The sequence below is a fragment of the Bubalus bubalis genome, chromosome 8, assembly GCF_019923935.1.
Source record: "Bubalus bubalis isolate 160015118507 breed Murrah chromosome 8, NDDB_SH_1, whole genome shotgun sequence".
Classification (NCBI taxonomy): domain Eukaryota; kingdom Metazoa; phylum Chordata; class Mammalia; order Artiodactyla; family Bovidae; genus Bubalus; species Bubalus bubalis.
This window is the reverse complement of record NC_059164.1, coordinates 42,914,736-42,940,017: the sequence shown is the minus strand read 5'-3', so window position 1 is coordinate 42,940,017 and position 25,282 is coordinate 42,914,736. Positions and strand designations below refer to the sequence as shown.

The following is a 25,282-nucleotide window of genomic DNA, read 5'->3' as shown; positions in this document are numbered from 1 at the left end:
TGCTAATTAGCCAGATTTTAATATCTGTAGATGAGGATGTGTTTTCAAACTTTGATATTTTAATCCAAATGCCAGAGGCTGGGTAGATATGTTGTAATTTAAAGCGTGTTAAATTTCATAAATCTGTTTTCTTCCTTTAAAGTTCTATTCTCCATCTAAAAAGACTTTTTACTCTTTAAAAAAAAGGAAGTTTTATTTTTTACTTTGCCTTCTACTTAAGCAGCTTTGCTTTCTGTAGTAAGACTTTTGGTATAATATGATTCTGGTAGTAATTGATAGCAAAAGAAATAAATGACAGTTGAAGCAGAGATTGCCAGGAAACCTCTTTGCTTATGATTATTCCTATTTATTCTATGATTTAAACTTCTTTCCCCAATTAGGATACAGGTATCCCCCACTTGTTGAAAGTGTGATGTACACCACTTGCTTTTATAAAAGGCCAAATTGGGTTTGTTGCTATCCACCCTCCCCAAAAAATCCAGCGTGTTTTCACTTTTATGAAAAAAGGAGAAAAGTGAAAATAGCATCCAGCGTTTGTTTTGCAGTGAGTGAGCTGTTCAAGGGGCCGCACACACCCCAAGCAGCAAGAATGCACCGCCAAACTCCTTCCCCAGGAACAACGTGAAGCATCCCAGCTGCCACTGCTTTGAACTGTGCCTGTGAGCATCTGTGCTTTATCTCAATTTATTTTGTGCCTCTAGTAGCAAGATGTGTCCTAAGATAATTGAGTCTTCATTTTTCATTTTAAGCCATTTTGGCCTATAAACAGTTTCATAGGAGTGCTCTACTTTCAGAGAGTGGGAGAAATCCTATCCTTCTTTGAATGCTTACCCATTTTAGGTCCTTCTCTTGCCTCCCAAAATAGAATTATAGGGCGGTATTTTAATTACTGGATTAAAAGGCTTCCATGATTTGGCTTGGGCTTCCCTCATGGCTCAGACAGTAAAGAATCTGCCTGCAGTGTGGGAGACCCGGGTTCAGTCCGTGGGTTGGGAAGATCCCCTGGTGAAGGAAAAGGGATACTCACTCCATTATTCTTGCCTGGAGAATCCCATGTACAGAGGAGCTGGCCGGCTCCAGTCTGTGGGGTCTCAAAGAGTCAGACATGACTGAGCTGCTGACACTTCAACACTATGACTTGGCGTCTCATGATTTTAGAGTTCTAAAACTGATTCAGAAGAGTTAAAAAGTTTGTAATTTGGTAGTTGTTACACATGCAAAGGAGTTGCTAACTCATGCCGTGTCTTTATGCCACACGTTTTTTTCTGACATTATCAGCACTCATAGTTTATATTGTGTAATGAAATGATTTAACTTCTTCATTTGATCCTCATCATTAAAGTTACCTGAGTGACTGACAATTATAGGAGTGTGTCTGTATGTATGTGTCTGTATGTATGTAATGGACAATCAGAAACATTGGACAGTATGTTGATTAAAATAAGACATTGTGAAAAAGCAAGAGAATAGGATAAGAGAGCATATAATTGGAGACGTAATGGGAATTTGCTATTGAAGATACATAGCAGGTTAGAGGGAGAAGGCAATGGCACTCCACTCCAGTACTCTTGCCTGGGAAATCCCATGGACAGAGGAGCCTGGTAGGCTGCAGTCCATGGGGTCGCTAAGAGTCGGACACGACTGAGCGACTTCACTTTCACTTTTCACTTTCATGCACTGGAGAAGGAAATGGCAACCCACTCCAGTGTTCTTGCCTGGAGAATCCCAGGGACAGGAGCCTAGTGGGCTGCCATATACATACTACTCTACATAAAATAGACAAACAACGAGGACTTACTGTATAGCACAGGGAATTATATTCAATATCTTGTGATAACATATAATGGAAAAGAACTTTTAAAAGAATATGTGTGTGATTTGGGAGAATGGCATTGAAACATGTAAAATATCGTGTATGAAATGAGTTGCCAGTCCAGGTTCGATGCACGATACTGGATGCTTGGGGCTGGTGCACTGGGACGACCCAGAAGGATGGAATGGGGAGGGAGGAGGGAGGAGGGTTCAGGATGGGGAACACATGTATAACTGTGGCGGATTCATTTTGATATTTGGCAAATCTAATACAGTTATGTTAAGTTTAAAAATAAAATAAAATTAAAAAAAAAAAGAATATGTGTGTGTGTATATACGTACTATATACTAACTGGATCACTTTTTTGTATACCTGAAAGTAACACAAGATTGCAAATTAACTATACTTCAATTAAAAATGGTTATAAAATTAAATTTTAAAGTTTAAAAAGGTCAAAAGAATTAGTTTCCACTAATTCTGGGGAGAGATTTATCTGGAAGCTAATAATCCTAATGATTTTAAATGACCCTAATTGTTTCTTTAGGATTTTTTAGTAATATGAACAGAAGTACCATATGATTTCAGAATGTCTACCATGACAACATAATTTTTTTTATTATAGATGTAAATTTTCTTTCACTGGTGATCAGTTTTCTGAGATCTACTGTTTTGTTCAGTAACTTCACTTCTGTTGGTTTGCTCAATGCACCACTCTGTCTCATGTTTCTTATCATACTTGTAGACAGATCATCGTGAGAGTGGAAGCCATGTAGTTTAGTTGTCTGGGTAAATGAGATTTTGGGTGTTGACAGTTCTGGTTTCACTAATAAACTGTATGTAATTCTAGAAAAATTTTATCTTGGTTATTAAGGAAAGGACACTTAACTTTACACCGTCATTTGCTTTTTTTCTTAGTACCTTCTGCCTCTACATTTCCAGCTATCCTTTTATTTCTACTTTTTTCCATAGTAGCACTGAGTCTTTTCTCTTCCCATACTGGTACATAAAAAAAACTATCTCTGGTCATCTGAATTATCATTAGTGAGTCTAAATGTTGTCATACAACCTAGAGGGGTGAGTTGTTGGGGGAGAGTGGGAGGGAGGCTCCAGAGGGAGGGAATATGTGTATACTTACAGCTGTCTTACGTTGTTGTATGGCAGAAACCAACACAACATTGTAAAGCAGTTATCCTCCAATTAAAACTTTAAAAAAGTTGTCCTGATTTAATTTAAATATAATTAACTTCATCAGTTTAAAAATGAGGTATTTGAGGCCTGGAGAGATTGAGATTTGCCAAGAAAGGAAAGAACTAACCTTCACAGAGCACTGACAGTATACCAGACACAGTCATTTTATATTCCAGTTCTGTGAAATATGTTCCGTTTCCCCCATTTTAAAGAATCTCAGAGGTCGAGAAACTTGCCAAGGACCATAAGACTAGTCATGGTGGAGGCAGGATGAAAAACCAGTTCTCTTGCAGAGTCCAGGGTCTCTTCTAACTCCTGTCAGCAAACATTAAGAGCTGATCAACTAAGTCAGTGCAGGAACATAGGATTAAGAAACCAAAACTTATAAATATAACAAAGGATATATTCTGATTGATAACTTTCATTTTTATAAAAAGACTCAAAGATAAAAACTAATTATTGTGAGTTGTACTGGAAATCAGTTATCTCAAGATTCTTTAGCCTCTCGTCTTGTGCTCTTAACAGACACTCTTGCTGACAAAGGCCGGCTTCATTTGTCCTGGCACGTGATTGGCCTTTGATGTTTGTGAATGAGGCCAAGCTTGGAGAGGATTGGGCTCTGTGTTACCTTTTAAAATATTTACTTATTATTATTATTTTTTTTTTATTGTGGCATGTGGGATCTTTTAGTTGTAGCATTTGGGATCCAGTTCCTCGACCAGGGCCTGAACCCAGGCCCTTTGCTTTGGGAGCATAGAGTCAGAGCCACTGGACCACCAAGAAGTCCCACCTTTTTAAACCTAATTTGGTGTTTGTGAGAATTAATAGCCTACTTTCCAGAGTTTCTGAAATGAGATTGTAAAAAAATGAAACTGAGCATGAAAGTAGTAGGAAAAATTAAGGCTCTAACATAGTATTATGGAATGCCCATTCATTAATGAAAGAGCTGAGTGTTTAAAGTATGTGTGCAAATCTGGGCCTCCATTTGCCCTACTTATATTTATTTGTGAACTCTAAATCTTTTATTTAAGCACTTCATGTAATTAACTGTTAGTAACTACATTTTTGAAACAACACCTTCTCTTTAGCCTCCTGATATCGGATCCACTGTTCTTGTGAATGTGATGACCTAAGTAGTAATCAGATCACCCAAGAGTAGCTTTTCAAATTGTTTTTCAGAGGTATTTCTTTTCTGGAATCATAACTGGTACATATTTCCTACTTCACCATTTAATTACCTAGTTTTTAGTATTTGTATTCTCGATACCTTCATTTTCATTATAATTTCTTTTCTGGAGAAGCCAGAGCCAAATGGCAGACACCTGGACAAAGACAGTCTTTTTCTTTACCTACCAATTCTTTCCTCTCATTCCCGTCCATCCCTGACTGTCCCTCCCACCTCTCCCTCTCCTTGTCCCACCCCTCTATTTCTCTTCCCTATTTTGTCTCAGTATATAGAAAAATAAAAACTAGAATGATTACAAGAAGAGGTACAGGATTCCTTGCAAAGATAATATTCATTGACAGAAACGTATTAGTTTCTTAGATAACCAATTCAAATTACTTTGTGGTTCACTAGACCTGTGTTAGACTCCTGCTTTATAAAAATAGCACATATCCATTGTAGGAAGAAAAAGTGATACAGTATCAGTGAATATAAAGCAGAAAGTAAAAGTGCTGTTCTTTTCTGTACTTCCCAGAGATACTATTAATGGTTTTAATATATCTTTTTGAAATGTCTGCTCTCTCTATATATTTATATGCATGTTTAATGTAGTTAATTAGCTCCATCCATTTGCCTTTTATAAGTAAATCTTCAGAATGTCATAAAGCATCTGTTAGTTCAATTTTAGTGTGCTTGATACTACTAAATTATAATATCTCAATTTCTTTTCTCCTTTTTTCCTTAAAATTATTTTTTTAACCACTTTCAGGACACTGGTCCCTCAAATATTTTCTTTATTTTTTAATTGTTTTTTTAAACCAATCTTAATATTTGCATCATATGGCTTAGATGCAGTTGAAATAATTGATTAAAAGTGCTTCCAGGAGTGTTATGTTCTGAGTAGGAATTAAAGCCTGTGAGGAGAAAATTGAGAATTATGCTTGCTGTCATTATGGGGAGTATTGTAAATGATCCATGTAAGATTGAAAGACCTGTTGTTGAAGATACAGAATGCATCTATAGAGGGCAAAATGTTTGGTCTTCTGGGACCTGGTGAAAAAGGCTGACTGCTGATTAGCTCTGGTTGGATAAGATTACACTAGAGGCTTAAGGCGGAGAAGGCGATGGCACCCCACTCCAGTACTCTTGCCTGGAAAATCCCATGGATGGAGGAGCCTGGTGGGCTGCAGTCCATGTGGTCACCAAGAGTCGGACACTTTCACTTTTCACTTTCATGCACTGGAGAAAGAAATGGCAACCCACTCCAGTGTTGTTGCCTGGAGAATCCCGGGGACAGGGGAGCCTGGTGGGCTGCCGTCTATGAGGTCGCACAGAGTTGGACACGACTGAAGTGACTTAGCAGCAGAGGCTTAAGGTGTTCGGGGCATTTGTGGGAGTAATAATCAGAGCATTAATAAAATTTGCTTTTTGTAGCCAGGCACCAGAGAATGAATGTTACTTTCTTAACGTGTATAAAACTGTTGGCTGCACATCAAATGTTAATCAGAATTTGTGTCCTCTCTTATAATACAATAGAAGCAATGTTTTTCCCTCCTTAAAGCACAACATCACATGGAGAATATGGTCAAAATCATGGAACTACTCATACATTAATTATGTAGGTATTTGTCTACCAATAAAACATTATTTGCCTATATATCCTTTTGTTCCTATAGAAAGTTAGGTGCTTTTCTAAACACCCAAACAGTGGAGGCATCTTGTAGGTCAGGGGAGAGCAGTTAGGCAGTTAGGAGGTAGCTAAAATTTGAAAGTGGCCAAAATATTACATATTTCTCAGTTAAAGAACATATTATCTGATTAAAATGCTGTCTCTGTTAGACATGTGTTACTATTGAACTTCTGTTAATATTTTGTATGGTATTAAAATGTAATGTAGTTATTGTCTTCCTGATTTTTCACAGAACTGTATTTGAACTTGGCCTTGACGTTTAATTTTTTGTAGAAGAAATAAATACACAAGAGAAACAGCTATCAAGGTTAGGTGATTTAGTCAAGTCTGTGTAGTATGTATGAGTTAGAAATAGCATGTAACCTTTGGAAAACTTGTCAAGTTTTTTTTTTTGTTTTTTTGTTTTTTTTGTACACAGCTCTGCAAATTATTCTTGATCTATGACCTTAAGTCTTGAGAAGTTCGTTCTTCTCTTCAGTTTGTTTCACTTCTCTTTTTGGTCTGTTACGATTGACCGTAGATTATGTTTCTTTCAAGGGAAAAGCTTGACCCCAGCCGCATGTGTTCCAATCTTCTATCTTGCCAGATTTCAGGGTGGAATAAAGTGAGGCTTTAGGTCAGAAAGGAGTCTTCCCTTCTGAATTCCTTTCTTGTCCCTTTTAGTGCCCTGCCACCACCCTGATTTCATGATGCTTCTGAGGTCCTATACACATATCCCAGGATGCAGTTTTCAAAGACAATTAAGCCTGAATTCATATGTAAGGGTAGTTTGTTAATGGCGTTATATATCACTAAGCAGAACCCTGAGCATCTCCTGAAACACCTGTGGTTAGCTTTAAAGGCTCCTATCTCGTAGTTTTCTTCAATAAATGAGGCAGTCTGTTTATGTAACTAAAGAGTCTGCTCTGGTATTATTTTCAAAACAAAATGAAAACTAAACAAAAGAGAACTGATGTTTCCACTTTAGAGAAATTTAAATGCTTGTAATTGAAAATGACACTTAAACCTGGTTTAAAACAACAAAAAAGATCCAACAAGGTATTCTGTTATAACAAAAGTTGTGCCTCCTCTCATCCATGAAATCTTTGAAGAAAAGATGATTACCCAGTAAAACAAGCCATCATTTTCTTTTTTATATTTTTATAGCAATATTCTGCATCACCATTCTGCTGTTTGCAAGAATTTCAGCCTTCAAAAAACTTTTCCACTTTTAACCACTGCTTCTGCAAGGTTTATTAGACTTTCTACACCTTTAAAATCTGAAGCTGTTTAGTAGCATACTGTGGTTGTACTGGCATGCTTTTTTGAGTTGGTCTGTTGTACATGCATTATTTTCCCTGACTTTAGAACTGTGGGGTATATATTCCCATGCCCATATTCTTGAGTCATCTTGAAATAAAAATGCTTGGATCCCCTCGTGATCAAGTTAAGCATGGTCAGACTCCATGCTTCCATTGCAGGGAACTAACATCCATCCCTAGTCAGGGAACTAAGATCTCTTATGCTGCATGGCACAGCCAATAAATTAATTACTTTAAAAAACAGAAAACAAAAACCACCACAGTTCTTTTTAAAGAGAACCTAGTGCATTGTTTTGTACCTGTAAACAAAATACTGCCAAAATAATTTTTAAACATATTGGTACCTGTGTCTGGGAAATCCCATGGGCAGAGGAGCCTGGTGGGTCATGATATATAGTACAAAAGAGTTTTATGTGACTTAGCTACTAGGGTTTCCCTGGTGGCTCAGCTGGTAAAGAATCCACCTGCAGTGTGGGTGACCTAGGTTTGATCCTTGGGTTGGGAAGATCCCCTGGAAAAGGGAACGGCTATCCACTCCAGTATTCTTGCCTGGAGAACTCTATGGATTGAGGAGCCTGGCAGGCTGCATACAATCCATGGGGTTGCAAAGAGTCAGACACGACTGAGCGGATTTCAGCACTCACTAGCTACTAAACAATAACAACAAAACCTATTTATTGGTTTTGGTTATTGTTTCACTGAAGAGTATGCAGTGCACTGAAATAGTTACATATTTTAAAAAAACAAATGTTGATTGAATTAGCCCAGTCATTCTGAATTATCATGTTAGAGCAGAATTACTCCTATAGAATCTATATTCTGATACTTACCTTTATAATTTTAAGAAAGATGATTGATTGAATTCAGAATTTAAGAGAGTAAGGGGAAGCTAGTCATCTCAGTTCAGCACTACCATTAGGACTAACCATTCAGTTATTGCTTACCTAGGACTTAATAATCATGCTTTATAGAGACTGATGGCAGTGTCGGTTAAGTATGTGTGACTTGGTCTACATGTTAAAGGATTTTAATTTGCAGGGTATTAGTATATCATAAAGTGGTTTTTAAAATAAGAAAGAAGTCACAGGAAAATGATGAAAAAGAACAGTATTTCAAGGAACAGAGAAATTAGAATAAATAAGATTAACATGTAAGAGAGAATAACAGAAATGAAAGGTACTTACAGAACAGCCCCAGGTACTGACTGGATGTCTGGGCATTTCTTTCTCTCTGCTAGAAAATGTGTAAAAGCATGTACATCTTTAAAAAGTCTTTGTAAAAGTCACACCTTTAAAAAATGATTTAATATTTTTTAACCTCCTTTATGTCTATCTTTAAAACATTATCAGCTTATCAATTTGTTGTTTCTTGAAATGAGACTTTAAAAAGAATGGGTAGAAAAGAGGACTTGTGGGTAGAAAGATCTTGTGAGTCAGAAAATACTTTCTTGAATTTACTCCTGTCTTTGCCTGTCTCTGGTCACTGTCTCCAGTCTCTAAATTGTAATTATCTGAAGTAATTTTAATTTCTCAGAATTCTAATTTTCAATTAATGCTCATAATGAAAACTTTTAAACTATAGGCTTTTGACCCATTTCATGTCCTCTTGAATATAGGAAATTGAGTGGAAATTGGAGATAATAGGAGGCAAGAGAAAAGAACTTGGTTAGGAACAGTAAGAATGGTTTGTTCATCCTGCCCAAATAAAGGTATATTCAGAGAACTTTCCAGCATGTAAGAGTAATAGGCACAAGCTACAAGGAATTCTACTTCTTGATGCTTTCTCTGTGTCTTCAGTTGCTTTTCTGACTTTATTTTTCAACTTAAACCTTAATCTAAGTGGATAATTGTGGTCTACCTGCTTATCAATTTTTACTTCTGTATAATATTGATATTTTTTCTTTAAAAATAACTCCATAAAGAGTGTGTCACTTGGAAGTTTTTTCTTGAATGTACCAGGGCTTTAACAATTATGTTAGTTTAAAATAAAAGATTCCCTAGGGTCATTGCCCTAGGCTTATAAACTTTAGTAGTGTATCAAAATCATCTAGAGGGATTTTAAAAACAGATTGTTGAGTATCAAATCCATATTTCTGATTCAGTAATTCTGAGGTGAAGACAGTTGGCATTTCTATCAAGTTTTGAGATGGTGCTAAAACTGCTGGTCCTACAAACTTTCTTTGAGAACCACTGCCATACAGCACTGGTACAGAAGTATGAGACAGAGCTGGGTCTAATCTGTGTTGAATGGACAACTTGTTGCTTGTAATTCAACAGAGTTGTACTTGTTGGATGGGCTCCAATAATGATCATTTAATGTAGTAGTGTTTTTATTTTATTTTTATAGATTGGAGCATATGATCAACAAATATGGGAAAAATCTGTTGAACAAAGAGAAATCAAGGTAATGAGTTTATTTTGTATATTCTATAAATTGATTATTAACCATAGTTAATTTAATATCTTTCTGCAGACCTTTTAAGGTACAAATTAATAGTACTCATTCTGTCCACACCTTTATATAACAAAGTAAAGTCTTTTATGATGGTATATTCATGTGTCTTCACCTCTGATTTTTCTTTTTGGGATCTTTAGCATCTTTCTGTTTTGTTTTAATTTAATTTCTAATGATTATTTTTTGTCAGCTTTTTTCCCCTTTCACTTGTCACCTTATACTTCTAGTTTACTTTTCCTCCCTTTTGATGCTGTCATTGCTCTGTACAGTTTATTAAACTGGTAAGTGTTTCAGGATTTTTCCCGCCTGAGTGATACTGTGCAAACGTTGCTCTGCTTAATCGAGATCTGCTTTTTGGTGCTACTAACAATGACTTGGACGCAAACAGAGTCGCTGAAAAGTTGGTCATTTTTGGAAAGAATTTAGGAAAATAAAACATTAATTAAAATGTTTCTATAGTTCGCAATTTCTTCTTGAACATGTAATCATTTACAGTGATAAGATATTCTCATAGGCTACCTTGCTAGCATGAAAACTATTTTTTAACTAAATTTGTTTTGTTTCTCAGCAGTCACACCTTTTCAGTAATAAGATTTATATTTTTCATTTGCATAGATGATACTAATCAGTGTTTTCCTGCACGAGCTAAACTTAATATTGGCCCAGAGAATGATACTTTAGTTGCTTTATATTTTGTACAAAAAGTTTACATTAAATTGAAAACCTGTGTCTATATTTGCTTAAAAATCTGTCAAAAAAAAAATCTAGTGTTTAGACAAACTTAGTTATCTAGAATAAAGAGCAAGACTCTACCATTTGTCAGTTTTAATCTTTGAACTGTTGTCAGAGTTAATACAGTCAACAAAGTTGCAGTGAGCACTTGCTGTCTTGAATATAGGATTAAATCATGGGGACAAAAAAGATAAAGTATACTATAATTATGTAGACGAGATACATGATTACAAAGGAGATAGATTCAGTTGAGAGAAGGATGTATAGTTCTCTGTTAGGGTACAAATTTGAGAAGCACTGCTAGTGAGGTTAGGAAAGATTCACAGACGAAGTGACTCATGCGTTGAGTTTGACACACATTAGTGAGAATGAGGAAAACATTCCAGACAGAATGAAGAGCTTATGAAAATAAACATGAAGGAAGGAGCATGACTGACTGAGAATCCTCAAGGAACTTGATGGGTAATAGGTTGTATGGAAGAAGGCAATTAGAGTGATGTGGAGAAAAACAAGAAAGGAAAATGAAGTCAGATCTTGAAGAGGCTTAACTGCTTTACCCAAGAGTCTAGACATAATCTAGAAAACAACAGAAGAGACATGAAAGAATTTTAAGCAGAAAAGGTTACCTGGTTAGATTTCTATTTCAACAACTTCACTAAGGCAGCACTAAGTATGGTGGGAAATATTAGAAAAGGAGCAGATACATAATTCTGTTTTACAAGTATTCAGGGTTCTTGGCAGAGAGATTGGGGAGTCCTCAGTATATAAAGTATGTATGTCTGTATATATGTATACGTATGTACCAGTGTGTTAAGTCGTTCAGTTGTGTCCAACTCTTTGTGAACTCACGGACTGTAGCCCACCTAAGTCGTCTGTTCATAGAATTCCCCAGGCCAGAATACTGGAGTGAGTTGCCATTTCCTTCTTCAGGGAATCTTTCCGACCCAGGGATCGAACCGGATCTCTCACATTGCAGGCAGATTCTCCACGTGTATATGTATGAAAGTGAAAGTGTCTCAGTTGTGTCTGACCCTTTGTGACCCCATGGAATGGTCCTTGGAATTCTTCAGGCCAGAATACTAGAGTGGGTAGCCTTTCCCTTCTGCAGAGGATCTTCCCAACCCAGGGATCAAACCCAGGTTTCCTGCATTTCAGATTGATTCTTTACCAGCTGAACCGCCAGGGAAGCCCAAGAATACTGGAGTGGGTATCCTATCACTTCTCCAGCGGATCTTCCCGGTCCAGGAATCAAACCGGGGTCTCCTGCATTGCCAGCTGAGCTACCTATGTGTGGGTGGTTTTTTGTTGTTCAGTCGCTAAGTTGTGTGCCTGGGTGTTATGTAGATTATATGTGGTACACATTATACAGATACGGCCATAGGACTCAGTGGATTTTTACATTGAATGATGAGAGAAAAAAGCTGAGAACAGAACATTGGGAAACAAGATTTAACAGATAGGTTTATTAAAAAAAAGAGAGATGTAAGTGAAGGAGGAAAGAGAAATGAGAGATCATGAAACAATAGTCTGAGAATGTCACAAAGAGGTGGAATAGTCAAAAATATTAGCAGAGAGGTCTACTAAGATGCTTTAAGATGCTCTTTGACAGTCTTTAACTTGTTGGGCAAGAAATGTTAACTACCTTAAGAGATTGTGTTACCGGTTGGCACACTTGGATGTTTTTGAAATTAACTCCCCACCCCAAATCTATCTGTCTGTCTATGTGCAGTTTTTTAGCTTTAAGTGCTCATGACAAATTACTATTTTACTTATGTAATCTCCTCATTTTTAATAGATCTATTTTAATGCCTAAATAGAGGCTAAAGTAAGGGAGGATTATATGAGTTGGTACTTGGTGTGCTGGCAGGATGAACTTAGGGAAGGCTAAGACTTATAACTTGTTTCTGAAATATGTCTTCCTTTTAAAGATAATACTTTGAAATAGTAACTGAAGAATTAAAACTTACTTTTGTTATTTTGCATTAAAAGGCTGCATTTGTTGACAAGCCTCAAAGCACATTCCATTCTTATTAAACGTTCTATTGGAAGCAAGCTATTTATAGTGTAAAATAATTTTGTATTTATTCTATGGAAGGTAAAGAAGTTGTGTAACCGGTGTATTAATGTTGATACTTGATTAGAAAAACAAAAACACTGTACCTGTTGTGTTTAGAGAATACCATTACAAATGTATTGACTTTGTCCTTTTATATAATTAGTTCTTTTATTATCTGTCAAAGCAGTGAGCAACAATTAAAGGAAACCATGAAAATATATTTCTTGAAAATTGTTTTTATATAAAGACCCTAGCTGATACTGCTAAAGTGTAAAGTCTCTTGTAAATTGCAAGTTATTTTTTTCTTAAACATTTTAGAAATTATAACTGAAAACTATAGTTTTCTGTTCCCCTTGACCCAAATTTAAAAGTAAATATGGAATTTCCCTGTTTTAGTACCCACTAGAGTTGTAAAGTTTCAACAAAACAAACTATGTTGTTTCAAGTCATTAAAGGGATGGGGGAAACTAAATAGGATTTCCAGAAAGTAAAACTGTGGTTAGTATATATTTCAATAATATATATTCAATAAAGAATATATTATTTGAATTCTTGGCAATTGTATTCATAGTACTTATTTCTACTTTCTAGTTAAACCAGTAGTTTAAAAAATCTTGCTAAAACTAAGTTAGTTTTCATTTTTTGTTTGTTCACTTAAACTTCTTGAAGGCTCATAATTTTTTTTAGTACTGAAAGCTAATGCTGTTTTGTGTAAGTGTAGTTTACTCAAAACCAATTTAAAGTTGTCCGACTTAAAATATCTACTTAATTAGAATCACATGTTATAAATGACCTTGGTACTAATATCTTTTGTTTTTGTGAATTAAGTCACTAATGTTAGAAGATTTATCAATAATAATTTTCTATATCCTTTTTTTTAAACCCTTTAAATACTGATAGGCTACCTTGAAGGGTATTGTCGACTGTGCTGTGACTTTACAATGCTATGATTTCACAATGTAGCTCAAAATTATGCTATGACTTTACAGTGTATGATAGTTCAAAATGTTTTAATAAAATATAAAATAGGAAATTAATCACATATTTAAAAGGCCAAGTAGAATAAGCATGTTGAAAACAACATAATTGCATAAATCAAAATACTTTACTGTTTCTCTTATAAGGACTTGAAGTTCTTAAAACAGTCTTGAGGTAAAGTTTAGGTATACAGCAGTAAATTAGGCTTCAGATTTGTTATAAACATTAGCAGTAAGGTTATTTTCAAAGTGCTATAAAAGCAGTTTATGAAAGATATAAGTAAATGAAAATATGTTATTGTTTCCAAATTTATTGGCACTGATGAAGGTAAAATAGCATAATAAACTTCATGCCGAATTTAAATAGTGTTTGATCAGTGAATTTTTTGTTTAAATATGTTTTACTAGTTTACCTTTCCAATTTGCAAAATATTGAGAGTGATTTACAGCCTATGAGTGACACTGTCATGACATTAAAGTGGGAAATGACATACAGATAGTTGTTTTTTGTGATGTGCAGTAGTTAATGTTCTTTCAGCTCACCGTGAATGCTGATTTAGTGAATACTGACTGTTGTTCTTAGGAGGAATACAGAAATTAAGTTCCTGCAAGCCCCTAGTCACAATAGTTGTCAGCTAATCAATATAAAACCTTGTTTAAATGACATCTTATTTAATATATGGTGTTGATTCATTATCACTGAACTAACAGGACACATCTCGTGCCTGAACAGAGCTTATCTAACACATCTTCTCAGTGAGCCACGTCACAGCCTTCATGCACTTAGGGACACTAGATCACCTGTCAGCACTATCTCAGTGACCATTTCAACACAACATTACCAACAGAAAGCAAAAGATTTGACGCTGAATAGATTGTGAAAAGGAACTGAAACAAGAGAGCTAAACAAGAAGGCAGAGTGATGCCTTGTCTGATCTCAGCTGGGAATGTGAACATTGAGTGACTCAAATTGTTTGCCACTCTCAGTGTGTATGTCTGCAAATGACCGCAAGATCACAGCAAATATTGATTTTAGGGACAAATTAATTTTACCATATAGGTGAGCTTGCAGGTATGGACTCTATGAATATCAGTATTGACTACATGTAAGATGATCATGGCTGTGTCTTCAACTCTGACCCTTTCTTTGTTTTTGTATCTGTGGGTAGTTTGCATCTTCACACAGACAGACTATTTGAAGGAGTTCAGAGGTTAATTGCATCTTGATTTCAGGATACATTTTTGGTTTAAACATTTCAGTTAATTTTGAGCTCAAATGTCCTATTCTTTGTTTCAGATAAAAATGTTACTTGATTAAATTTTTATCTTAAGGGGTTGTTATTACTTAGATTAGGACTAAACAAAGGATTTACTTTATAGTTACTTGGTTAATTGAAGGAACAATAAGCAAATCTTTGAAACACTAGGTCATCTCTCAGCACTTGGATTCCAAGGAGTTTAGCCTGGGCTCCTCCAATTCTTAACATCCTAGTCTTAAGTTATAAAACATAATTTATTTTTTGATATTTTTTTTTCATCGATTTTGATCTCTACTCCTACTCTAACTTGGTATACTGATGCAGAAACTTAATCTTAGTGTTCAGTAATTCCAAGTTGAAACTAAATGATTTCATGATTTCTGCTTTCTCCTTCCTCCTCCTCTGGGGCATGGCATCTAAGTTATGAGGTGATAAAGTGGCATTGTGGTCTGGTTAGTGGTTGGCATGTGAAGACAGTAGCAACCCTGAGATGTGCATCGTCCTCTCTGGTCTCACCCTACATGTTGGCATCTGCTAAGAAGTCTGCATTGCTGTCTGTCCTCAGCTCTGTGACCACTGCTTCCTTCAGCATTGCCTCCAGCATCACACCTTAAAGGCCTTTTAGGGCCACTGTTCTCCCAGCCAGCTTCAGCACTTTCCTGTGCAAAACAAGGGCCACCTCGGTCTCCTGGACCATCTCAGGCTGTACATCTAAATTGGTGGTGATAGTCTTTGTTTTAAAATTACGCTTTTAGTAATAAACAGACCCCATGTGTTACATACATCCCTAAAGTTATCCTTTTGGAAATAATAAAATTTATTACACTACTGTTGTGTTCCGTTTGTCACAAGTATATGTGTTAGTTTTTGTCTATTAAAGTTTTTCTTCTTAATCGAAATCTGTAGGCATTGATTTTGGGTATTAAAAATGTACATGTGTTGAATTTTAATACTACTTTTTTGCTGAGTTAAAATCGACATATATTAGTTTCAGGTGTAAAACATAATAATTTGATATTTTTATATATTGAGAAATGATCCCATAGTTAAGTCTAGTTTAAATAATTATTCCCATACATACTTACATATTTTTTTTCTTGTGATAAGAACTTTAAAGATCTACTCTCTTATCAATACTACTTTTAATATGTTATAGGGGTTAAGGAATAAACCAAAGAAAACAGCCCATGTGAAACCAGACCTCATAGATGTTGATCTTGTAAGAGGTGAGTCTTGAATAACCAAATATTTAATGAAATTAGAAACTGTCCTCGAAGCAACAGAGTTCAAAATGGGTTAGATGTATATGTTTGTAGGAATAAAAGCAGTGTGAGGCTAAATGAAGTTAGAAGTAGTATTAAAAAAGAGAGAGTGGAGACCTTTAAATACCATTGACTAGTCTTTTCTCTCACTAAAAATCATTCCAATTAATAAGTGTAAAAGAAAAGCAGCTCATATTTGCTTAACAGACTATGAAGCTTGTTATAAACATTAAAGTGGTATTTTAAATTCCTGACTGAAACTGACATTTGAAAATTGTCTTGTATTTATAAAATATGTAGGAGAAATTTTGCTGTTATTTCAGTTAAAAATAGTTCTTTTCAAAGTACCTGAGTCAATATGAAGGCGTGTGTGATGTTTTTAAAAATATTTCCTACCCGCAGTTGGACAGTTGACACCCATAGTACAAAAGAAATAATATGTTGTATTGTTCTTCAGATGTTTAAATTTTTTTCTTTAAGGAAATTAAAAAATAATAAATGTTGTCTTTCATTTTGCATTACTTTTCTTAGGGTCTGCATTTGCTAAGGCAAAACCCGAAAGTCCGTGGACTTCTTTGACTAGAAAGGGAATTGTTCGAGTTGTATTTTTTCCCTTTTTCTTCCGGTGGTGGTTACAAGTAACATCAAAAGTCATCTTTTTCTGGCTTCTAGTCCTTTATCTTCTTCAAGGTACAACTAAATGAAGGAAATGCATTTTGCTTTTAACTTTCAGCATTTTTTTTTTTTTTTTGGTTAGTATTACTAAGGCTTTGTTATTTTTAAAATATACTACTACTGAGTATGGAAAAAAATTTATTGTGATGCTTCATTTAATAAGACACAAATAGTTTGGGATTAAAAATGTTTAAGAAAGCAAAGTAGTTATTTTCCAAAATAATTTTATGAAAATTTGAATGTGTGGATTGCTAAAGAAAAATACAAATTGAGAGGATTTTTAAAAATTACAGAATCTCTTCCAAATGTACCCCTACATATATGGACACACGAGTCTTTTTTTATGAAGCCTTAGGGTTCATTCTTCCTTTCTCAGCAGTATTCTTTTTTTTCCCTTAACCACTGTTTTCTGAGACTGTCCTCATTCTGGGTTAAAATTCTGTGTACCATGTCTAAGAGCTTGTTACATATGCTCATTTAACACAACCATCCAGTGAAGCATGGGTACTATTATGCCTAGCCTATAGACAATGGGACCTGAAAGACCTGCAGGTCCAAAGTTACATACTCAGCAAGTGTGGTGGTCCAGGTTCAAGTCTAAGCTGTCTGACTTCAGAACCACATGCTTCACAGCTCTGTAACGCTGCATCCCAGCACAGCAGTGTCCCAGTGCACAGTCACAGCAGCAGTATACAGTGCAAAACGCACAACACTCTAGAGCATTTACAGCCTAAAAGAAGAAATTGCTCATATTTCTATCACTCTGACAAAGCAAAAATTTTAATTTGGTTGATACCCTGTTAGTGTTTTTAATATCTTATATATATTTTTTAAACACAATTGTATTCCTAAGGGGCTTCCCTCATGGCTCAGCTGGTAAAGAATCCGCTTGCAATATGGGAGACTTGGGTTCGATCCCTGGGTTGGGAAGATCCCCTGAAGAAGGGAAAGCCTACCCACTCCAGTATTCTGGCCTGGAGAACTCCATGGATTGTACAGTCCATGGGGTCGCAAAGAGTTGGACATGACTGAGTGACTTTCACTTTCTTTCTATCAAAAAACACTAATTAAAAGATATCTTTTAAGTAAATGAAAACAATAAAAACAAAAGACTTATTTTGGTTATTTAAGCTTGTGTATGGAGAAGGCAATGGCACCCCACTCCATTACTCTTGCCTGGAAAATCCCATGGACAGAGGAGCCTGTTAGGCTGCAGTCCATGGGGTCGCCAAGAGTTGGACACGACTGAGTGACTTCACTTTCACTTTTCATTTTCATGCATTGGAGAAGGAAATGGCAACCCACTCCAGTGTTCTTGCCTGGAGAATCCCAGGGATGGGGGAGCCTGGTGGGCTGCTGTCTATGGGGTCGCACAGAGTCGGGCATGACTGAAGCTATATATATATATATATATATATATATATATATATATATATCTTATATACTTAAGAGGGAGTGAACTTGAAGTTATCCTGCAATGTTTTCTAGTTTTACCTAGAGGAGAACACTTTATTCTAAAGTGGTCAGAAATTGCAATTGCTTATTAGAGTAATAATTAATCAGTACCATTCATTGTAACTACTGTGCCTTGTACTTTTTTGATATTATTGCTTTATTGTATTTGAGGACAAACAAGTTTCCAGTGTAATTAGAAGGTCGTATATTGTGGCTGAAATTCACATATTGGCTTGCCTAAATTAAATAGGGAGCGTAGCTTAGATTAAGCATGAAAAACAGATATTTTTCAGTTCCAAACCAAAGTTTAACGTTATTAGTGTTTATAAGTGATGGCCACTGACATCTTCCGTGGTAAAGCTTAGTTTAAAAAGTGCCTTAACCTGTTTCAAGTCACACAGTCAGTGACAAAGCCATGATAAGACAAACCCTCAGTAATCTGAGTGCCTTTAGAAACCCCTGTGCTTCTGTCTCTTTGCATACTGAGCAGAGTATAGCGCTCTGAATTATGTCCTCATTCTCTATCCCACCTTCTTGTCCTGAAGAGTAGAAAGAATTGTGTGTAGTCAGACTGGGTTTTACATAGCTACAGTTTTTCACTTCAGTCACATGCTTTTTAAATATCTCAACTATGTATTTTCAGCTTCATCCTACTTATTGCTTATGTCATTTCTCTCCTGGATCACTGCCAAGAGCTCTTGTGTCTTTTACTTTCTGTCCATTTACCTTTTGGGCTTCCCTGGTGGCTTGGTGATAAAGAATCCACCTGCCTTTCAGGGGACATGGATTTGATCTCTGGGTCAGGAAGATCCCCTGGAGAAAGAAATGGCAATCCACTCCAGTATTCTTGCCTGGGAAATCTCATGGACAGAGGAGCCTGGGGGGCTACAGTCCATGGGGTTACAAAAGAGTCAGACACGACTTAGTGACTAAACATACACACACACATTTACCTTTTACATTACAAATCTAAACCAGCCACTCAAGTTCTAAATCTTAATTATCATTGCTTTCAAGATAAAGAGCCAGTTTTTCAGTCAGTCTCTTAAATTTCTCAACTTTAACCAAACTAAACTGGTTCTGTGCTGTTTCTTAAACATTCTGTGCCTTTTTTGGTAACCTGTATGTTTTGGGGGTAACTCTTTTTGCCTGTGTAGCCCTTTCCCCTTTTATTATACTTAGTCCACTACTTATTCTGTGAGTTAGTTAACTTTTGAGAATTAGACGTTAGAATTCCTTCATACCGCTCCAGTTTACATGTCTTTTTTATGTGTCATAGATATTCTGTTAGTCTACTCAGGCTGCTATAATAAAATACTACAGACTGAGTGGCTTAAACAACAGACATTTGTATTCGCATGGTTATGGCAGCTGGAAGTATAAGATCAAGGTGCGGTTAGGGTTGGTGTCTGTCAGAGGTTTCTTTTCCTGTCTTGTAGATGGCTACCTTCTTGCAGTATCCTCACATGGCCTTTATTCTGTGCATGAGCTGAAAGAGATTTTTGGTGCCTCTAGCTCTTATAGGAGCACTGGTCCTTTTGGATTAAGGTCCTACCCTTATGATTTTATTCAGCCTTCATTACATCATATAGACCCTATCTGTTAAGATAATCATGTTGGGGGTCAGGACTTTAACATACGGAATGAGGGTGGAGGGCACAATTCAGTTTATTACAGGGGTTTTAATTATTTCTTTATATGTCCCCCTTTTGCTTTAAGGAGGGTGTGTCTGTGATCTTACCAGGAATGAATGCCTTTAGATTTATATGTATCTAGTTTTCATTGCAGTGTTAAGGTGTGTACTTTAGAGGCCAAGTTGGCTGTTACTTAGTTCCAAGAGTTTATTTCTGAATGGCATGATTAGCCAGGGGCAAAGAAGTCTTAAAGAGCTTGTCTGAAGTAACTTTTATACTCATTTAAATTTAGAAAAATAATCTGGCAAAGAACAATGTTAGAACAGTTTTTAAAGTTTTTTTTTAAAGTTTTGAGGACATGACTATCAGATCTATAATTAAATGTCTTTTCTTTCCCTTTTTGTAGTTGCCGCAATAGTATTATTCTGTTCCACTTCTAGCCCACATAGCATACCTCTGACGGAAGTGACTGAGCCAATATGGCTGATGCTGCTCCTAGGAACTGTGCACTGCCAGATTGTTTCAACGAGAACACCCAAACCTCCCCTAAGCACAGGGGGTAAAAGAAGAAGGTACTGTCTGTTTAAAAGTGATCTTTTTGTAGATTTCTGTAATTGGAATCCAGTATTGTTCTTGACTTGAATGAAATGTTATCTTGAAACAGTGAGCTTCAGTCAGAATCAGCTGTTGAATAATTTAGTTTCTTTTATTTGCTCCAGAGCCATTTTGAGACCCCATACCTGTTTGTTTTTGTTTTCTTTCTTGAAGCTCATTGCTGAGGCATGTGATATCACTGTAGGGAATATATGTTAGTTGGAATTGCTAATAATTTCCACTATTACAGAACCTTGTGCTTAAAAGATGCTTTGGAAAAAACAAAGTCAAGGAAATTTTTTAGCTAAATTCCATTTATTATATGTCATTTGAAGCTGTTTAATATTGCCCTTTGATGAAGTAAGCATAGCAAGTCTTACTGGCCACTTAGCACAATGAAGTTCTGTTTTAAGGGTCTTTGGGAACAATTTCTCTTTTGAATATTGTTGCTAAGAGATTGTGACATTTGCTGTTTTGGAATATTGATTTAAGCTCTTTATTTAAAAAATAAATAATACCTAATTAGATAAGTAGCACTGCTGAACAGATAGATTATAAATCTCTCCAATTTAAATTTTCTTCTTCATCTGCAAATAAGTGGCATTCCAATAGGGATGGGGTACTTTTGTAAATAATCTGCCTAGTGCTATCCTTACAACCTAGTGCCCACTGACTTGTCAGTATGAGCAAGAAACAATAACTTAACATTTATAGAAACTGGTCTTGAATATGTACTTAATATTTGGCATAACTTTTATGCATCAGCCTGAGTTTTACTGTGTATTAGAGTTCCTGTGTTTATGTTTTCCAAATTTTTAAATGTACTGTCGAGAAAGTGGTTATTAAATTTTAAAGTTACCTTCCACTCTTAATCTCTTCTAATGAAGGAAATTAAGAAAAGCAGCCCATTTGGAAGTACATAGGGAAGGAGATGGTTCTAGTACCACAGATAACACACAGGAGGGAGCAGTTCAGAGCCACGGTACAAGCACCTCTTACAGTGTTGGCGCTGTCTTCAGAGATCTCTGGCATGCTGCATTCTTTTTATCAGGGTTTGTATTTATTCAAGACTTTCTCTGGCTTAGAAATGCACTGTCCCTTTTTTGGTACTACAGTCTTAATTAATGAGTACTAATGATTTTGAATATGATAGTCCTAGTGTGGATTTTATTTTTATAAATTATAAAGCTATATATAATGGAAAAAATAGAGACCATAAAATTCACTCTGAGATACATATATGTATAAATACATCTGTATGAGAATGAAAATATACTATCAAAGTATAATTAGTATTTATCTTAGTTTCTTTTGTGATTTCTCAAGTACTATTTTATTTCTATTAAATTGCTTATTTAATCTTCATCAGCACTGTAGGACAAATTGGCTTTGTTAATATACCATGTGAGTTGTATGACATTTTTAAAAAATTTGCCTCAATTACATAAAATTATCTGAAATAAAACATATAGGTATAGGTATACGTATTGTTACTTGAAAGAATAAAATATATACTATAATACCAGGTTCTGTTTTTTGTAGTTTGGGTTTTTTACTTAGTTTGTGCCATAATAAAAACTGATGAAAATTGCTAAGTTAATAAGTCAAGAAAAGGGATACTGCAGATAACTTATTTTCAGTCACTTCTGGTAACTTCTCTGCTAGAATCATTGTTTTATCAATTTGTGATTGTGTTCTTATCATAAAGCTTATCATGCACTATATAATTATAGTGCATATAATTAATTATATAATTAATCAGTTATATCCTGGGCTTATTCTTATTGATAGTAATTTGGGGAGAAATTTTCACAAATTTTAATAATTTGCAGTAATGTGGCATTAAGTTGATTCTCTGACTTTTCAACCACTTAGTCTTCTAGAAAATACATATTTTATATCAGTTCACTTCAGTTGCTCAGTTGTCTGACTCTTTGCCACCCCATGTACTATAGCATGCCAGGCTTCCCTGTCCATCACCAACTCCTGGAGCTTACTCACTCATGTCCATCGAGTCAGTGATGCCATCCAACCATCTCATCCTCTGTCGTCCCCTTCTCCTCCTGCCTTCAATCTTTCCCAGCATCAAGGTCTTTTCTAATGAGTCAGCTCTTTGCATCAGGTGGTGAAAGTATTGGAGCTTCAGCATCAGTCCTTCCAGTGAATGTTCAGGATTGATTTATTTTAAGATTGGCTAGTTGGATCTCCTTGCAGTTCAAAAGACTCTCAAAAGTCTTCTCCAACACCACAGTTCAAAAGCATCAATTCTTCAGCAGTTAGCCTTCTTTATAATCCAACTCTCACATTCATACATGACTACTGGAAAAACCATAGCTTTGACTGTATGGACTTTTGTTTGTAAAGTAATGTCTCTACTTTTGAATATGCTGTCTAGGTTGGTCATAGCTTTTCTTCCAAGGAGCAACTGTCTTTTCATTTCATGACAGCAGTCACCATCTGCAGTGATTTTGAAGCCCCCAGAAATAAAGTCTGTCACTGTTTCCATTGTTTCCCCGTTTGCCATAAAGTGATGGGACTGGATGCCATGATCTTAGTTTTCTGAATGTTGAGTTTTAAGTCAGCTTTTTCACTCTCTTTCAATTTCATCTAGATGCTCTTTAGTTTTTCTTCGTTTTCTGTCATAAAGGTGGTATCATCTGCATATCTGAGGTTATTGATATTTCTTCCAGCAGTCTTGATTCCAGCTTGTGCTTCAGCCAGCCTGGAATTTCCCATGATGTACTCTACATATAAGTTAAATAACCAGGGTGACAATACACAGCCTTGATGTACTCCTTTCCCAATTTGGAACCAGTCTGTTGTTGCATGTCTTGTTGCTTCTTGATCTGCATACAGGCTTCTCAGGAGGCAGGTAAGGTAATTCCCATCCCCTTAAGAATTTTCCACAGTTTATTGTGATCCACATAATCAAAGGCTTTAGCGTAGTCACTGAAGCAGATGTTTTTCTGGAACTCTTGCTTTCTTCATGATGTTGGCAGTTTGATCTCTGGTTCCTCTGCCTTTTCTACATCCAGCTTGAACATCTGGAAGTTCTCAGTTCATGTATTTTTGAAGCCTAGCTTGGAGAATTTTATGAATATAAATAAATATCTCTTAATTTCTGACAGTGAAAATATGATAGTCTTATCACTGCAGAATCAAGTTTTTAAATGTTTCTCAGGACTTTCTGTAAGCAAGTATCAATGGCATAGTAGATATGTTTTGCTTTGACGGCATCATTTAGATATTTTGCTTATTTGAAACTGGTGTTGTATCATTATGTAGTATTCAGAATCCTCCTGCCTTTAAAATTCTGCCATGTTTCTCTAGTCAAATGAGTTCCAGACTTTAATTTTCTAATCTTTTGGGGCTGTACCATGACTTTGACTCCTAGTTATTGATATTATGATGGCTAAATCCCTTTGGATTTATTCCCTTTAATCATGACAACTGTAATTTAACTTTTTAAAGAAGCACTGTTTTGAACTGTCTGATTTGGGATAATTTGCCAGCATATGAATGAGACTGTTTTAAATACTGGGTATAAAAAGATCTTAAGAAAAATGTTAATTTGAAAAGTTCTAAACTGAGTTCTGGAATCTTGATGGTGTCTTGGTCTTTCAGGCTTTGATAAGACACAGAGTGCTTAAACTGAAATACCAACCGAGACTTAAAATTGTTTCTGGTGATAACAAGTTGAATTAGCATAACTGGTGGAAGAATAAATGCATAATCACACAAATATCTAAGCTTTGTGTTTGGTGAGTTGATGGTTTTCTGGAGGGTACAGTGAAAACTGTATTTTTAATACCCTGTATTTATGCTCAGTTCAGTCGCTCAGTCGTGTCAAATCTTTGCGACCCCATGAATAGCAGTACGCCAGGCCTCCCTGTCCATTACCAACTCCTGGAGTTCACCCAAACTCATGTCCATCGAGTCGGTGACGGCATCCAGCCATCTCATCCTCTGTCGTCCCCTTCTGCTCCTGCCCCCAATCCCTCCCACCATCAGGGTCTTTTCCAGTGAGTCAACTCTTCGCATGAGGTGGCCAAAGTACTGGAGTTTCAGCTTCAGCATCATTCCTTCCAATGAATGTCTAGGACTGATCTCCTTTAGGATGGACTGTTTTGACCTCCTTGTAGTCCACGGGACTCTCAAGAGTCTTCTCCAACGCCACAGTTCAAAAGCATCAATTCTTCGGCGCTCAGCTTTCTTCACAGGCCAGCCCTCACATCCATACATGACCAGTGGAAAAACCATAGCCTTGACTAGATGGACCTTTGTTTGCAAAGTAATGTCCCTGCTTTTGAGTATGCTGTCTAGGTTGGTCATAACTTTCCTTCCAAGGAGTAAGCGTCTTTTAATTTCATGGCTGCAGTCACCATCTGCAGTGATTTTGGAGCCCAAAAAACAAAAGTCTGACGCTGTTTCCACTGTTTCCCCATCTATTTCCCATGAAGTGATGGGACCAGATGCCATGATCTTCGTTTTCTGAATGTTGAGCTTTAAGCCAACTTTTTCACTCTCCTCTTTCACTTTCATCAAGAGGCTTTTGAGTTCCTCTTCACCTTCTGCCCTAAGGGTGGTGTCATCTGCATATCTGAGGTTATTGATATTTCTCCTGGCAATCTCGATTCCAGCTTGTGCTTCTTCCAGCCCAGCATTTCTCATGAGGTACTCTGCATATAAGTTAAATAAGCAGGGTAACAATATACAGCCTTGACGTCCTCCTTTTCCTATTTGGAACCAGTTTATTGTTCCATGTCCAGTTCTAACGGTTGCTTCCTGACCTGCATACAGGTTTCTTAAGAGGCAGGTCAGGTGGTCTGGTATTCTCATCTCTTGAAGAATTTTCCACAATTTATTGTGATCCACATAGTCAAAGGCTTTGGCATAGTCAATAAAGCAGAAATAGATGGTTTTCTGGAACTCTTTCTTTTTCCATGATGCAGTGGATGTTGGCAATTTGATCTCTGGTTCATCTGCCTTTTCTAAAACCAGCTTGGCTATCTGGAAGCTCACAGTTC

The 25,282-nt window shown here is 36.2% G+C and overlaps 1 protein-coding gene across 11 annotated transcripts in view; it reads left to right on the top strand.

Annotated features, from left to right (window-relative positions):
• The window catches only part of PHTF2 (putative homeodomain transcription factor 2), a 161,664-nt gene that overhangs the window by 64,731 nt on the left and 71,651 nt on the right, over window positions 1-25,282 (top strand). For 7 of the 11 annotated variants that reach the window (XM_044947151.2, XM_006049872.4, XM_044947153.1 and 4 more), the window contains exons 3-8: window positions 9,504-9,560; window positions 9,881-9,892; window positions 15,792-15,861; window positions 16,429-16,587; window positions 20,068-20,233; window positions 21,143-21,307. In XM_044947151.2, coding sequence (XP_044803086.1) covers window positions 9,504-9,560; window positions 9,881-9,892; window positions 15,792-15,861; window positions 16,429-16,587; window positions 20,068-20,233; window positions 21,143-21,307 — 629 coding nt within the window. Of the gene's footprint in view, window positions 1-9,503; window positions 9,561-9,880; window positions 9,893-15,791; window positions 15,862-16,428; window positions 16,588-20,067; window positions 20,234-21,142; window positions 21,308-25,282 lie in introns of those variants that run through there. The other 4 variants (XM_044947152.2, XM_006049873.4, XR_006553044.2 and 1 more) reach the window with 2 other exon arrangements.